This window comes from Saccoglossus kowalevskii, chromosome 5 (genome assembly GCF_978046115.1).
Source record: "Saccoglossus kowalevskii chromosome 5, keSacKowa6.1, whole genome shotgun sequence".
NCBI classification, from domain to species: domain Eukaryota; kingdom Metazoa; phylum Hemichordata; class Enteropneusta; family Harrimaniidae; genus Saccoglossus; species Saccoglossus kowalevskii.
Genome location: NC_140645.1, coordinates 30,293,373 through 30,309,232, shown reverse-complemented (window position 1 = coordinate 30,309,232; position 15,860 = coordinate 30,293,373). Strand labels below are relative to the sequence as shown.

General features: G+C 37.9%; 1 protein-coding gene across 1 annotated transcript; it reads left to right on the top strand.

Annotated features, from left to right (window-relative positions):
• Window positions 1-2,394: 2,394 nt before the first annotated feature.
• On the top strand, window positions 2,395-15,484 carry LOC146746019 (uncharacterized). Its single transcript, XM_085498897.1, has 12 exons — window positions 2,395-2,407; window positions 3,610-3,927; window positions 4,961-5,167; window positions 5,937-6,263; window positions 7,258-7,575; window positions 7,789-8,055; window positions 8,160-8,456; window positions 8,596-8,847; window positions 14,206-14,402; window positions 14,504-14,596; window positions 15,064-15,150; window positions 15,473-15,484. Exons 1-12 carry the CDS (start codon window positions 2,395-2,397, stop codon window positions 15,482-15,484), a joined length of 2,388 nt encoding a protein of 795 aa, XP_085355023.1.
• Window positions 15,485-15,860: the final 376 nt, after the last annotated feature.

Genomic DNA, 15,860 nt, shown 5'->3' with positions numbered 1-15,860 from the left:
AAATGCAGATAACAGTATAACAGGAAGTGGACACGGTGTCTCGACGTCAGTTATTTTTTTCGCTTTCACACATTATTATTTAGGCCGCAGTTTGGTTACGTCAGAAGCGTCCAACACGCCGGATCTCAGCGTGTTGTTTCTCGGTGTTTTCCTTTATGTACGTAGCACATTTCGACGAAAAGGTAGTCTGCATTATCGGAATAGTGTCTTAAATTGAAGTATCTGCTTTATGTTTCTACAATGCTGTCTTTGGAATCACCATTGAGAAATCAGTTTTCCTTTAATATATACCAACCATTGGTTTTGTTTCCTCGGCAGGCTAATTGACATCTCTCACAGCCATCCTGGTTGCAATTGTAAAAACAAATTTCACGAACCTAATTTAGTCAATGCATGGAGGTATCTGTTTATACTTCATGGTCAATGATAGTTGCGGTTACGCAATCTAGCGCTTGATCATGCTGTAGTTAGGCCACCCATGGAGGCTCTTTTTACCTCCATGGGCCACCTAACCTTGGGATTAAAATGCAATGGTTGTCGCGCCGCGTCGTGTTTGATATGGACTCATAGCGACGTATACAACACGTTGTTTACTTACATAAAATTCAAACACGCACTGAGCAAAGACCACCGCCCTTTCATCAAAAGCCTCTTCTAAGCTGGGATTTATTTATACCGCCCGAATATTTTGATTCGAAATTGAGTTAAGCCACAGCCCCTCCACAAAAGCCTCCATTATTTTACAATGTGAAACCACCTTATTATCGATATCCAGCAACATTTATTATCTTGAATATTACATTTAAGCCCAAATAATAAATGTCAACAATATTAGTAAATGCTAGAACAATCTCAATTATGAATTCTCACATTTAATGTGAGCGTACCATAATCCGTTAAATGGTAAACCACCTATTTTTAGCTGTATATTATATATTATGATTTATAAAGCAACAATAGGACTATTTGTATTTTAATATAAAGATTGAAATTGGTGACCTTTTAGATCTACTGTGAAATACTTTATTTTCGCGAATATACCTTTTTCCTATAAGTCACATTCAACTCGTCAGAAATCAGTAAAAAAAAATCTATGCAAAACACTCAAAAACACTTTTCAGCAAACAATAATTACAGCTAAAATAAAGTATTTCACAGTACATCAACGTTCATCGTCGACCCTGTTCTATTGTAACGTGTTGGCAGTAACTTAAAAATTACATTATCTAAACACATGTTTTCTGAGATAATGTCCGCCGGGATCTTGCTCTGCCGGAATCCAGTAAGTCTCAAATTCAGGTTAACCTCAAAACACATTTCGTGCTCGTAGGATTAGCGATGGTGCGGGTCAAACCCATATATTATCACAAAATGTCAATAGTCGCTAAAGTGTTAATTCCATAGATAAACATACACAATTTACAGAGGGCGCACAACCATCGCATAAGCCATGATAATGAGCTATTTTGCTTCGCATGAATTGTAAAGTTCAACTGGATTTGAGATCGGCGAGGGCGCAATAACAGAAGTAATATTATTATTAGTCACTACGGATTCGCATGTAATAAATTATTATATGTCGCTATAATAGCATATTTATGTAATGTACAGTTACAGTCGCTAGTTAAGCACTTCGCCACAATTGAATCATTGAGTATTAGTTCAAACATTACCATTGTAAAACAAAAAATATATAGTTGACGATAAATTAGTAAATTATAAACGGATTAGTTATAAATATATTTCTATAGTCTTTAGACCTGGCCACCTAAGCAGGTTTATATGAAAAGTGAATGATTTCTACCATGTCAAGCCAGTAGTGCAGCAGTTCAAGCTGCGTGATTTCCGCTTAATAAGTTGAACGTAAAACAACGACAAACTCAGAGTTGCCCGTCAATTTACGTTGAAAATATACAACGGGCAACATAGTATATCAGTTCTTTAAGTTCAGCGTAAAACGATAGCAAATTTGGGAATTTCCGTTGTTTACATTGGGCGTATCAAACGCGCAATTTCTAAATTTACGTCGTTTCAGTTTCGACGGTTACGCGAGGGAAATTCGAACGTTTACGCACCCAAATATAAACAACGGATTTACTGCAAAACACGTTGCTAATCCGGCAAGCGGCTACGACGGAAATTCGAATTTTCATGCAGTGATACCAGTATGGAATAGTAACCAAGATAAAGATATTAAATGGGAAGCCTATGTATTTACCACACATACACACTACAGTAAATATGTGACATTGGATATATTAGGTAAGTAATGGTTTATATGACACTACAAGTACATTACAGTACAAACCAGTATGGAATAGTAACCAAGATAAAGATATTAAATGTGAAGCCTATGTATTTACCACACATACACACTACAGTAAATATGTGACAATGGATGTATTAGGTAAGTATTGGTTTATATGACACTACAAGTACATTACAGTACATACCAGTATGGAATAGTGACCAAGATAAAGATATTAAATGTGAAGCCTATGTATTTACCACACATACACACTACAGTACATATGTGGCAATGGATGTATTAGGTAAGTATTGGTTTATATGACACTACAAGTACATTACAGTACATACCAGTATGGAATAGTGACCAAGATAAAGATATTAAATGTGAAGCCTATGTATTTACCACACATACACACTACAGTACATATGTGACATTGGATGTATTAGGTAAGTTAAGGTTTATTTGACACGCAAGTACATTGCAGTACATATCAGTATGGAATAGTGGTAAAGTTAAAATAATAAATTATAATTCTTAGGGTATTAGATTTTTCTAACGTTATTGTTTTCAGCGTTATACATGCGTCGTTTTAAATGAATGCAAATTGCTTAAGCGAGGTCCATGACAAAGAACGTCAACACAATGTCAGCTTAACAATGATCACAAACCAAGTAATGGGCGTAATAAAACGTTGTTAGTCATTACATGTAACTATTACAGTTTTATAAGCTCCTAATATTACTCTGGTGGATGTCACTGCACTAGTATTGTCGATACTGTATCATGCTGAATTGACCTCAGTCTCCTAAAATCCACGAATCACAACTTTAGTGTGTACGCCAGCTAAATTTGGGAATTATTGATTGGTATAGATAACATGTCCATAATTGCCATTCCATTTTAATGCTAATGCGCCAATTTTCCATCTCATCAAATTTGTAACTTGACCTAAAGAAAATATTATAAAAATAAAACAGTAAATTACGCATTTTACCTTGGTTGATGACAGACTATGAAATGACGTTTAACATGAATAAAGGTATATTCTTCATACATTGCCAGCAGTTATACTTCACACTAAATGTCAAAATGGTCATGTAGCCATGATGTTTCTATTCATCGTAAACATGGTTTGGTCTGTATTGATTGCACAAGTTGGGCTATTCTGAATTGCCCATAGCGTTATTTCATCGTTATATCAAGCATATTTAACCGAACTAGTTTTGCTACTGAAACAAGTCAAAATTTCTGTTGAAATTGTATGAGGTGTAATTAACTTGGCATTATTTCTGTAATTAACGGGGGATTATTACTGCTCCGGTTTCACAAACCAGCTTATACATTTGTTTTTTATTCAGTTCCACCATCATCGCCAGTGATAGATGGTTATACCCATAATGACGACTTTACTGTAAATGCTGGTAAGTCTTCTACCCTGACTTGTACAGCTACGGCAAAACCTGCTTCTCCTATAGATTGGTATATTGGCAATACACTACAGTCAACTACGATGACGTCACCTACTCCTAATTCAGAAGACAGTGAATTATTTGATGTATCCAGTACATTCACATTTACACCACAGTGGATTAACCATCTACAATACATCAAATGTAAAGCTGATAATGATGCTATTGGAAATGCTGTAGTGACGAGGGTTAAACTTGACGTGAATGGTGAGTAGATTTATTTATTTGCCGTGTCCAGATTACAAAATAATAATGTTAAATAATGTATTGTATAATGAATATTTAATAATGTTATGTATAATGAGTTGTTATTATGCCATCGGTTATTTCATGATGTTTCCTTTATTTTTGGGCGTTGTTTCATGTCTTCTTGTGTTCACACTCAGCATATTTAGGATTTTCTCAATCCAGCGCTGTTTACATATCACAGTTTGTGATTGGCGGCCGATCGATCGTCGCAATAACGGCCCCGCCAATATAAGTTCAAGCTACGCCACGATAGTTACAATTTCGACTTATCATTGTATGCTTCAATAACATTCATTTTGATTTGTATCTCAATATATCTGTCGGTTATGTACGTATCAGTGAATTAAATGTTTGGTTGAACGCATGCGTCAATCTGTGAGTTTCAATCAATCCAAGGGCTACCAACCACGCTCTTATTAACTCTCTTACATCTTTTTTTTTGTTCGGTACATTTATCAAATACATCACTTGGTAACATTCCCGTTCATTTCTCTCTAGTAGAAAAATATGTCGATTACGATGAACTCAATTTTGCTGATTTTTAGAAATATTACACACGTCTGAAAACAGTGTTACCACTAAGATGTAAGAGATTCAAATTTTCGCCCACACTCTACAATCACCAGCGTTTGTGGTCGAATAAAATGCCGACGTAGTGTGTTTTTATATTCATTTATAAACTGCCCCTATGAAGGTTGCAAGTTATGGGGTTATCTTGTCTGTTTGTCGTAAACATTATCACGTTTCCTCTGACTGAAATATGACAATTTTCATCCAATCATGTTCCACTATGAATTCTTGAATATGTTGTAAAGTAATATGCACTGGGAAGTCGTTCTTTGAATTCGTATCACGCCTTGTTAGTTGTGCTTCACCTGTACCCACATAAAATATGCCATACAAACAAATCATGACAAAATTACAACAATGTTGCATCAAATTGAAAAAAAACACACGCTCTCTCATGGTCTTCTATTATATTTTCCTAAAGTTGCTGTCAATACAATTATAATATCAGATGATGCTAATACTGGTGGATATACAACAGGTGATAACGTCATAGTTACAGATGGTCTATCACATATACTCACGTGTGAAACCATTGGATCCAAACCTACAGCTTCTAATATAGACTGGGATACTGATAGTATAACAGTTGAACAGTCATCAAAGTCTGACAGTCCAAACAGTGGAGACAGTAGATTATTTGATACAACATCTACTATAGCATTTACACCATTGTGGTCATATCATAGTAAAACTATTACATGTGAAGGAAGTAATTCAGCAAATATACAACCAGTTATCACAAATATTAAAATAGATGTACAAGGTAAGTAAACAATGATATAATATAGTGTAGATAATAGATTATTTGATACAACATCTTCTATAGAATTTACACCATTGTGGTCATATCATAGTAAAACTATTACATGTGAAGGAAGTAATTCAGCAAATATACAACCAGTTATCACAAATATTAAAATAGATGTACAAGGTAAGTAAACAATGATATAATATAGTGTAGATAATAGATTATTTGATACAACATCTACTATAGAATTTACACCATTGTGGTCATATCATAGTAATACTATCACATGTAAAGGAAGTAATTCAGCAAATATACAACCAGTTATCACAAATATTAAAATAGATGTACAAGGTAAGTAAACAATGATATAATATAGTGTAGATAATAGATTATTTGATACAACATCTACTATAGAATTTACACCATTGTGGTCATATCATAGTAAAACTATTACATGTGACGGTAGTAATTCAGCAAATATCGAAACAGTTATCACAAATATTAAACTAGATGTACAAGGTAAGTAGATAATGATATAATATAGTGTAGATAATAGATTATTTGATACAACATCTACTATAGAATTTACACCATTGCGGTCGTATCGTATAATTATTACATTAAATATTTCATGTTATTTCTATTTCAGTATCTCCTTTTAGTGTTATCATTTCAGAAGAGTCATCTGGCTATGTCATAGTTACTTTTGGTCACATGACTACATTAACTTGTGTTGCTATGGCAGCACGTCCCGCATCTGACATACAGTGGACTGTTGATAATGATAATCCAAATGACGATGAGATAATATCAGATAATACACAAGATAGTGATCTGAAAGATACAACAAGTACCATGACATTCACACCAACTTATCTAGACCATCAGAATACAACGTTGACATGTAAAGCTACAAATGATGCAACTATTGCTAAAGGACAACCTGTTATTAAAGAACTTATACTTGATGTGTGGGGTAAGCAAACCTATAACACATACATATTTAAAAGTGTACGCAGTTATATCTATGCCTGACATACACATGTATGTAACTAGGTCACGGGATCGGGTCAAAAGTCACTGCGCCTATACTCTCAGCATCAAATTATTAATTCTCAATAATAATCGAGAATTCAGTCTTTATGTGTAATACATAGATAATTTAACTAACTGTGGATACATACGCTTTTAGCTAATCGAAGTGTGGAGCAGGAATCTCGAGTATCAGCAATGTCGTCACAGTTTTTTTGGCTTATTCAATGACTATGAATTCCAGTATGTCATTAGTGGTGACATGTAACAAATGCGGCTAATTTTTGGCTACAAATGCCATCTTCCAGAATGGGCTTCTCTCAATTGAAATGAGCTAAATTGCCACTGAAAGATGGCATTAAGGCTAAAACATGAAATTAAAATGTTTCTAAATGAATATTTGTACATTTTTTCATACAACATTTGTATCAAGCCAAACTCTACACATGACAACACTGAACTACTACGAGTATGATGTATCAATCATAATTTCATAATATTTATAATTTATGTCAATATAAAACATTGAAGAGTTATCACGTGTCTACATTTCTGATTAGCGACTTGCGTATGTAACTGAAATGTGCGTTATTACTGTGAAGTAAATTATGGATTTAAATGGCTCGTCCTTAAATGTAAATGTGTTTACATATACCGGTATATAATGATAATAATAACCTTATTACATCTCTGGAAATAATACATTCTATTAGTAGTTGATATTATCCATATAACCTATATTTTCCCAGACTGGACACATAGAAAATACAGTGAAGCCTCATTTACAAGAAAGACGGATAGAGTATAAATTGTTCAGTTTATATGAGTTGCTCGGTGTGTAGTTTTATTTATTATTTATAGCAACTATAACTATACCATAAATAAATGCATTGAATGTGATGAATGCATACATGACACGATCTCTATATGCCTTACAGTATCTCCAGACAGTTTATATTTTGATGGTTACCCTGACAACAGTAATGTTACCATGGCATCTGGAGAATCATTTCACATCACATGTATAACTACTAAAGCCCATCCTGCCGCCAGTATACTGTGGTATATAGATGATGATATAATTACCAGCAATGTCAACAGTAGAATATTATGGGATAGCGATGGTAGAAAAGACACAGTCAGTGAATTATCATTGACACCAAATAGGGAAGACTTTGGAAAAAAAATAAAATGTGAAAGCACCCACGATGTCCAGAATAATCCACAAACAATAATTTTCAATATGATTGTACAATGTGAGTATTTATAGCACAACTTAAAACTTGTTTAAATTATATATTTTAGTCGTGCCATATTTACTAATGTTATGGACATATTAATTCTAAAATAATGGTACCTCTTGATAGATAAACCATAATTATGATTAAGTTCACAATACTAAAATATCAATAACCAATACCATTCATTTTGCACACGGTTAACTATCAATATTTGTAATATATTGACAGATTTACCAACTGCTGTTAGTGACAATGTATATTATTGCAAAGTTGGTGACTCGGTGTCCATGGTCCTATCTGTGGATGCATATCCTCTACCAGTAACATTTGGTGCATGGATGAAAGATGATCTGGTACCAGACAATAGTGAAAATACACAATCAACAAGTACAGTCATGATCACTTTAGTAAATCACAATCATTTTGGTATATATAATGTAAGAGCAACTAATGATGTAGGATGGGTTATACTCCACGTTGAGCTGCTGCAGTCAGGTGAGCACAGCATAGATATATCCGGGAATATATAAATACAACTCAGATATAATATACATTACTTACAATATATTTTTTGATATTGTATATTTCATATATATTAGACACACCGGCAGTACCTGTTGGTATAAACATTATAGATCGTTACTATGATTCATTGACACTCCAAATACTACCCGGAAGTCTTGGTGGGGATCCAGAAAACGTTCTGTACTTTGTAGAATATCGTTCACCACTGGATACTGTGTTTGTGCCGTGGCCGTCAGATGGAATGGGAACACGCAACATGACTGTCTATTTACTGCAGCTAGAACCATCTACAGCATACGAAATAAGAGCAAAGGCAAAAAACAACAACGGAATGGGAGAGTTTTCAAGTATACAACTGTTTTATACGTATTGTAAGTTAAGTTACGCATATTTACATCCAATCGCCTCTATTCGTAATTGTCCGTAAGTTTTCAGACGCAAACTCTACTTTCAATGTATAGTCACAAATACTTATATTTACATATTCTATCCCCCGATTCAATTATATAGTTAAACCAACTGTTACAATTGACGCTGGGACTAATACACTAGGCTGGTCACGACATGAAAATATTAAATATCAATGTGTGAAGATTGAGAGGAAAGATGTAGATGGCAAGCTGGTTGTTGTACAGGAATGCATTGATAGAGATATATTAATGTATAAAGTAGATGATACAAGACTTGCGTACATTGTGACATATTGTGAAATTAATGGCAAATGTGAAAATCGTAGGTTTGAACCAAACAGTTTATCTCAAGGTATATATTGAACATTGTCTTATGCCAAACATTACAACTCAATTTACAATACATTAGATTGTCATCAACACTATACTACAATACACTACGTAAGCCAGATCTGAAGGCCTTTGCCGCATTCTGGCCATGCTGTGTGGCGCGTATCGCGTGGACGGGTTTCACGTTCTCTGCACGTAATAAGCTCGGTTATTAAGCATCCTTTTTTTGGGGATGCCCGGTGGCCGAGGGGAAGACGTGTAGTGGCGTGAAGCTAGGCGATTAGGTGCCGTACGCGAGCGCCGGTTCGAGTCACGCACGCAGTACGTATTTACTATAATTAGACATAGTCTTTACCTTGCCGTTTATTCGGTGTTATTTGCTTACTTTACTTCCTATGTCGACAGCAGCTATGAGTTTAATAATTATTTCTCAGTACTTATTCACTGTTAAAATGCTGTACCATTACTTTCACCATCCTACTACAGCCAGATCTGAAGGCCTTTGCCGCATTCTGGCCATGCTGTGTGGCGCGTATCGCGTGGACGGGTTTCACGTTCTCTGCACGTAATAAGCTCGGTTATTAAGCATCCTTTTTTGGGGATGCCCGGTGGCCGAGGGGAAGACGTGTAGTGGCGTGAAGCTAGGCGATTAGGTGCCGTACGCGAGCGCCGGTTCGAGTCACGCACGCAGTACGTATTTACTATAATTAGACATAGTCTTTACCTTGCCGTTTATTCGGTGTTATTTGCTTACTTTACTTCCTATGTCGACAGCAACTATGAGTTTAATAATTATTTCTCAGTACTTATTCACTGTTAAAATGCTGTACCATTACTTTCACCATCCTACTACAGCCAGATCTGAAGGCCTTTGCCGCATTCTGGCCATGCTGTGTGGCGCGTATCGCGTGGACGGGTTTCACGTTCTCTGCACGTAATAAGCTCGGTTATTAAGCATCCTTTTTTGGGGATGCCCGGTGGCCGAGGGGAAGACGTGTAGTGGCGTGAAGCTAGGCGATTAGGTGCCGTACGCGAGCGCCGGTTCGAGTCACGCACGCAGTACGTATTTACTATAATTAGACATAGTCTTTACCTTGCCGTTTATTCGGTGTTATTTGCTTACTTTACTTCCTATGTCGACAGCAACTATGAGTTTAATAATTATTTCTCAGTACTTATTCACTGTTAAAATGCTGTACCATTACTTTCACCATCCTACTACAGCCAGATCTGAAGGCCTTTGCCGCATTCTGGCCATGCTGTGTGGCGCGTATCGCGTGGACGGGTTTCACGTTCTCTGCACGTAATAAGCTCGGTTATTAAGCATCCTTTTTTGGGGATGCCCGGTGGCCGAGGGGAAGACGTGTAGTGGCGTGAAGCTAGGCGATTAGGTGCCGTACGCGAGCGCCGGTTCGAGTCACGCACGCAGTACGTATTTACTATAATTAGACATAGTCTTTACCTTGCCGTTTATTCGGTGTTATTTGCTTACTTTACTTCCTATGTCGACAGCAACTATGAGTTTAATAATTATTTCTCAGTACTTATTCACTGTTAAAATGCTGTACCATTACTTTCACCATCCTACTACAGCCAGATCTGAAGGCCTTTGCCGCATTCTGGCCATGCTGTGTGGCGCGTATCGCGTGGACGGGTTTCACGTTCTCTGCACGTAATAAGCTCGGTTATTAAGCATCCTTTTTTGGGGATGCCCGGTGGCCGAGGGGAAGACGTGTAGTGGCGTGAAGCTAGGCGATTAGGTGCCGTACGCGAGCGCCGGTTCGAGTCACGCACGCAGTACGTATTTACTATAATTAGACATAGTCTTTACCTTGCCGTTTATTCGGTGTTATTTGCTTACTTTACTTCCTATGTCGACAGCAACTATGAGTTTAATAATTATTTCTCAGTACTTATTCACTGTTAAAATGCTGTACCATTACTTTCACCATCCTACTACAGCCAGATCTGAAGGCCTTTGCCGCATTCTGGCCATGCTGTGTGGCGCGTATCGCGTGGACGGGTTTCACGTTCTCTGCACGTAATAAGCTCGGTTATTAAGCATCCTTTTTTGGGGATGCCCGGTGGCCGAGGGGAAGACGTGTAGTGGCGTGAAGCTAGGCGATTAGGTGCCGTACGCGAGCGCCGGTTCGAGTCACGCACGCAGTACGTATTTACTATAATTAGACATAGTCTTTACCTTGCCGTTTATTCGGTGTTATTTGCTTACTTTACTTCCTATGTCGACAGCAACTATGAGTTTAATAATTATTTCTCAGTACTTATTCACTGTTAAAATGCTGTACCATTACTTTCACCATCCTACTACAGCCAGATCTGAAGGCCTTTGCCGCATTCTGGCCATGCTGTGTGGCGCGTATCGCGTGGACGGGTTTCACGTTCTCTGCACGTAATAAGCTCGGTTATTAAGCATCCTTTTTTGGGGATGCCCGGTGGCCGAGGGGAAGACGTGTAGTGGCGTGAAGCTAGGCGATTAGGTGCCGTACGCGAGCGCCGGTTCGAGTCACGCACGCAGTACGTATTTACTATAATTAGACATAGTCTTTACCTTGCCGTTTATTCGGTGTTATTTGCTTACTTTACTTCCTATGTCGACAGCAACTATGAGTTTAATAATTATTTCTCAGTACTTATTCACTGTTAAAATGCTGTACCATTACTTTCACCATCCTACTACAGCCAGATCTGAAGGCCTTTGCCGCATTCTGGCCATGCTGTGTGGCGCGTATCGCGTGGACGGGTTTCACGTTCTCTGCACGTAATAAGCTCGGTTATTAAGCATCCTTTTTTGGGGATGCCCGGTGGCCGAGGGGAAGACGTGTAGTGGCGTGAAGCTAGGCGATTAGGTGCCGTACGCGAGCGCCGGTTCGAGTCACGCACGCAGTACGTATTTACTATAATTAGACATAGTCTTTACCTTGCCGTTTATTCGGTGTTATTTGCTTACTTTACTTCCTATGTCGACAGCAACTATGAGTTTAATAATTATTTCTCAGTACTTATTCACTGTTAAAATGCTGTACCATTACTTTCACCATCCTACTACAGCCAGATCTGAAGGCCTTTGCCGCATTCTGGCCATGCTGTGTGGCGCGTATCGCGTGGACGGGTTTCACGTTCTCTGCACGTAATAAGCTCGGTTATTAAGCATCCTTTTTTGGGGATGCCCGGTGGCCGAGGGGAAGACGTGTAGTGGCGTGAAGCTAGGCGATTAGGTGCCGTACGCGAGCGCCGGTTCGAGTCACGCACGCAGTACGTATTTACTATAATTAGACATAGTCTTTACCTTGCCGTTTATTCGGTGTTATTTGCTTACTTTACTTCCTATGTCGACAGCAACTATGAGTTTAATAATTATTTCTCAGTACTTATTCACTGTTAAAATGCTGTACCATTACTTTCACCATCCTACTACAGCCAGATCTGAAGGCCTTTGCCGCATTCTGGCCATGCTGTGTGGCGCGTATCGCGTGGACGGGTTTCACGTTCTCTGCACGTAATAAGCTCGGTTATTAAGCATCCTTTTTTGGGGATGCCCGGTGGCCGAGGGGAAGACGTGTAGTGGCGTGAAGCTAGGCGATTAGGTGCCGTACGCGAGCGCCGGTTCGAGTCACGCACGCAGTACGTATTTACTATAATTAGACATAGTCTTTACCTTGCCGTTTATTCGGTGTTATTTGCTTACTTTACTTCCTATGTCGACAGCAACTATGAGTTTAATAATTATTTCTCAGTACTTATTCACTGTTAAAATGCTGTACCATTACTTTCACCATCCTACTACAGCCAGATCTGAAGGCCTTTGCCGCATTCTGGCCATGCTGTGTGGCGCGTATCGCGTGGACGGGTTTCACGTTCTCTGCACGTAATAAGCTCGGTTATTAAGCATCCTTTTTTGGGGATGCCCGGTGGCCGAGGGGAAGACGTGTAGTGGCGTGAAGCTAGGCGATTAGGTGCCGTACGCGAGCGCCGGTTCGAGTCACGCACGCAGTACGTATTTACTATAATTAGACATAGTCTTTACCTTGCCGTTTATTCGGTGTTATTTGCTTACTTTACTTCCTATGTCGACAGCAACTATGAGTTTAATAATTATTTCTCAGTACTTATTCACTGTTAAAATGCTGTACCATTACTTTCACCATCCTACTACAGCCAGATCTGAAGGCCTTTGCCGCATTCTGGCCATGCTGTGTGGCGCGTATCGCGTGGACGGGTTTCACGTTCTCTGCACGTAATAAGCTCGGTTATTAAGCATCCTTTTTTGGGGATGCCCGGTGGCCGAGGGGAAGACGTGTAGTGGCGTGAAGCTAGGCGATTAGGTGCCGTACGCGAGCGCCGGTTCGAGTCACGCACGCAGTACGTATTTACTATAATTAGACATAGTCTTTACCTTGCCGTTTATTCGGTGTTATTTGCTTACTTTACTTCCTATGTCGACAGCAACTATGAGTTTAATAATTATTTCTCAGTACTTATTCACTGTTAAAATGCTGTACCATTACTTTCACCATCCTACTACAGCCAGATCTGAAGGCCTTTGCCGCATTCTGGCCATGCTGTGTGGCGCGTATCGCGTGGACGGGTTTCACGTTCTCTGCACGTAATAAGCTCGGTTATTAAGCATCCTTTTTTGGGGATGCCCGGTGGCCGAGGGGAAGACGTGTAGTGGCGTGAAGCTAGGCGATTAGGTGCCGTACGCGAGCGCCGGTTCGAGTCACGCACGCAGTACGTATTTACTATAATTAGACATAGTCTTTACCTTGCCGTTTATTCGGTGTTATTTGCTTACTTTACTTCCTATGTCGACAGCAACTATGAGTTTAATAATTATTTCTCAGTACTTATTCACTGTTAAAATGCTGTACCATTACTTTCACCATCCTACTACAGCCAGATCTGAAGGCCTTTGCCGCATTCTGGCCATGCTGTGTGGCGCGTATCGCGTGGACGGGTTTCACGTTCTCTGCACGTAATAAGCTCGGTTATTAAGCATCCTTTTTTGGGGATGCCCGGTGGCCGAGGGGAAGACGTGTAGTGGCGTGAAGCTAGGCGATTAGGTGCCGTACGCGAGCGCCGGTTCGAGTCACGCACGCAGTACGTATTTACTATAATTAGACATAGTCTTTACCTTGCCGTTTATTCGGTGTTATTTGCTTACTTTACTTCCTATGTCGACAGCAACTATGAGTACAATACACTACATTGCACTACATCACATCACATCACATCACACAACACATCACACCACACTACACCACACCACACTACACTACACTACACTACACTACACTACACTACATGTGAATTGATTATGCTTGTATTCTAACATATTTCTTTCGCATTTAATGTCGCACAGATAGCAAAATTGGAGACAAGGAAGGGGAATTGCATGTTTATATTATCGTGTGTTTATTTCATTCAAAACCTGTCTGTAAAACAAGTAATATTGGTATTATTAGTGGGATACTGGTTACCATGCTGATATGTTCTGGAGTTGTCATTGTTGTTTTACTTGTTTTATATAAACGTGCAAACAAAGACGGAACAAAACAGGTAAGTTGATAAATTCGAAGGTCCCAATTTGGTAAAGTTTAGCTATGATTTTCATCTGTGTTATATTTATTTAATACAATTTTCTTTAATTTTATTTCAAGCATTCTGAAGATGATCGATTCTATACAACAGTTTCCCCTGTGACAGGAAAAATGGAAGACACCTATGAAACACCAATGGCAATGCAAATTAGGGTAGTAGTCATTGATCGTAGTCGCGTTCTATGCTAATCGACTATAATGAATTATGCTACTATAATTTTCTACTGGTATCGAATGAGTACCTCCAATACAAGTCTGTAATGTGATACTTATTTTAAAAGTACAACCATTATTTCGGAAAACCATAACATTGGAATATTTAATGATTACATAGATACGATGTCTCACTTACACTTACGCGTATGTTGTAGAAGTAAATGACGTGTTTAAATAATGTTTGTTGTTGCCATAAAAACATTTCATATAATTCATAATTAAATGTTTTGATCTATATTATTTTATTTTAATATTCAATCAAAAAAAGTTTTACCAAATAATTGTTATTTGTTGATAATATCGATAAGATAAGGGAACTTTTGTCATTCAAACAATATGTATGTCGAATATTCGTGTTGGAAAAAAAAACATTCAATCATATTACTCAGTCTTTATTATTTCAGACGCATGGAGAAGATAGTAACTACATGTCACTCTCTCCAGATACACGAGAACTTGATTCAACATATCAGATGCCAGTTGGGGTCAAGGTAATATGGCAATTTGAAAACAAAAAACAATTTCTTTAAATATCTTTAGCAATTCATGATTGTTCTAAATCGTCAATCACCAATTACTGCATCATACTAAGAACCACCTTCATTCGAGAAGTAATTAATATTTTGTTTATTACAAATATGCAATATAAGCATGTTAAAATGATTGATAGCAATTGTAATATTATATAACTACGTGTATCATATATGTGTTCCGGCTAATAAGTCATTAATTAGGTTTCATGATATGGGTCATATTAGTACAGTCATGAATACATCTTGATTAAAATAATTTCATTTTTTTTTCTTTTCATAGGAAAAAACTTAGACGATTAACTTGTTGCCACGAAATCAATGTAGTTTACCAAATACCAATTATTATTATGAATCTGTCACCGTAACGCCATAGGTTACAGCGTGCCGTACTTTTGCGGTATTTTACGGGGTATTTTTATCGTAACATATTAGAAAACGCGAATTCCATATATGGAACGATTACGCCCGTAACCGTCCTCTAATAATAAAAACAAACATGGCTGTCATCAAAATTTTGGCATTCCCATGATGTATAATAATTAGGTTATTATGAGGATACTGCAAAATATGCACTCAGACAGTACTCGGTAGAATCGACCTACACTGCATTGTCTTCGTGCATACAGTATCCTTGTAATAACCACATATTACACAATGACAGCAACCAA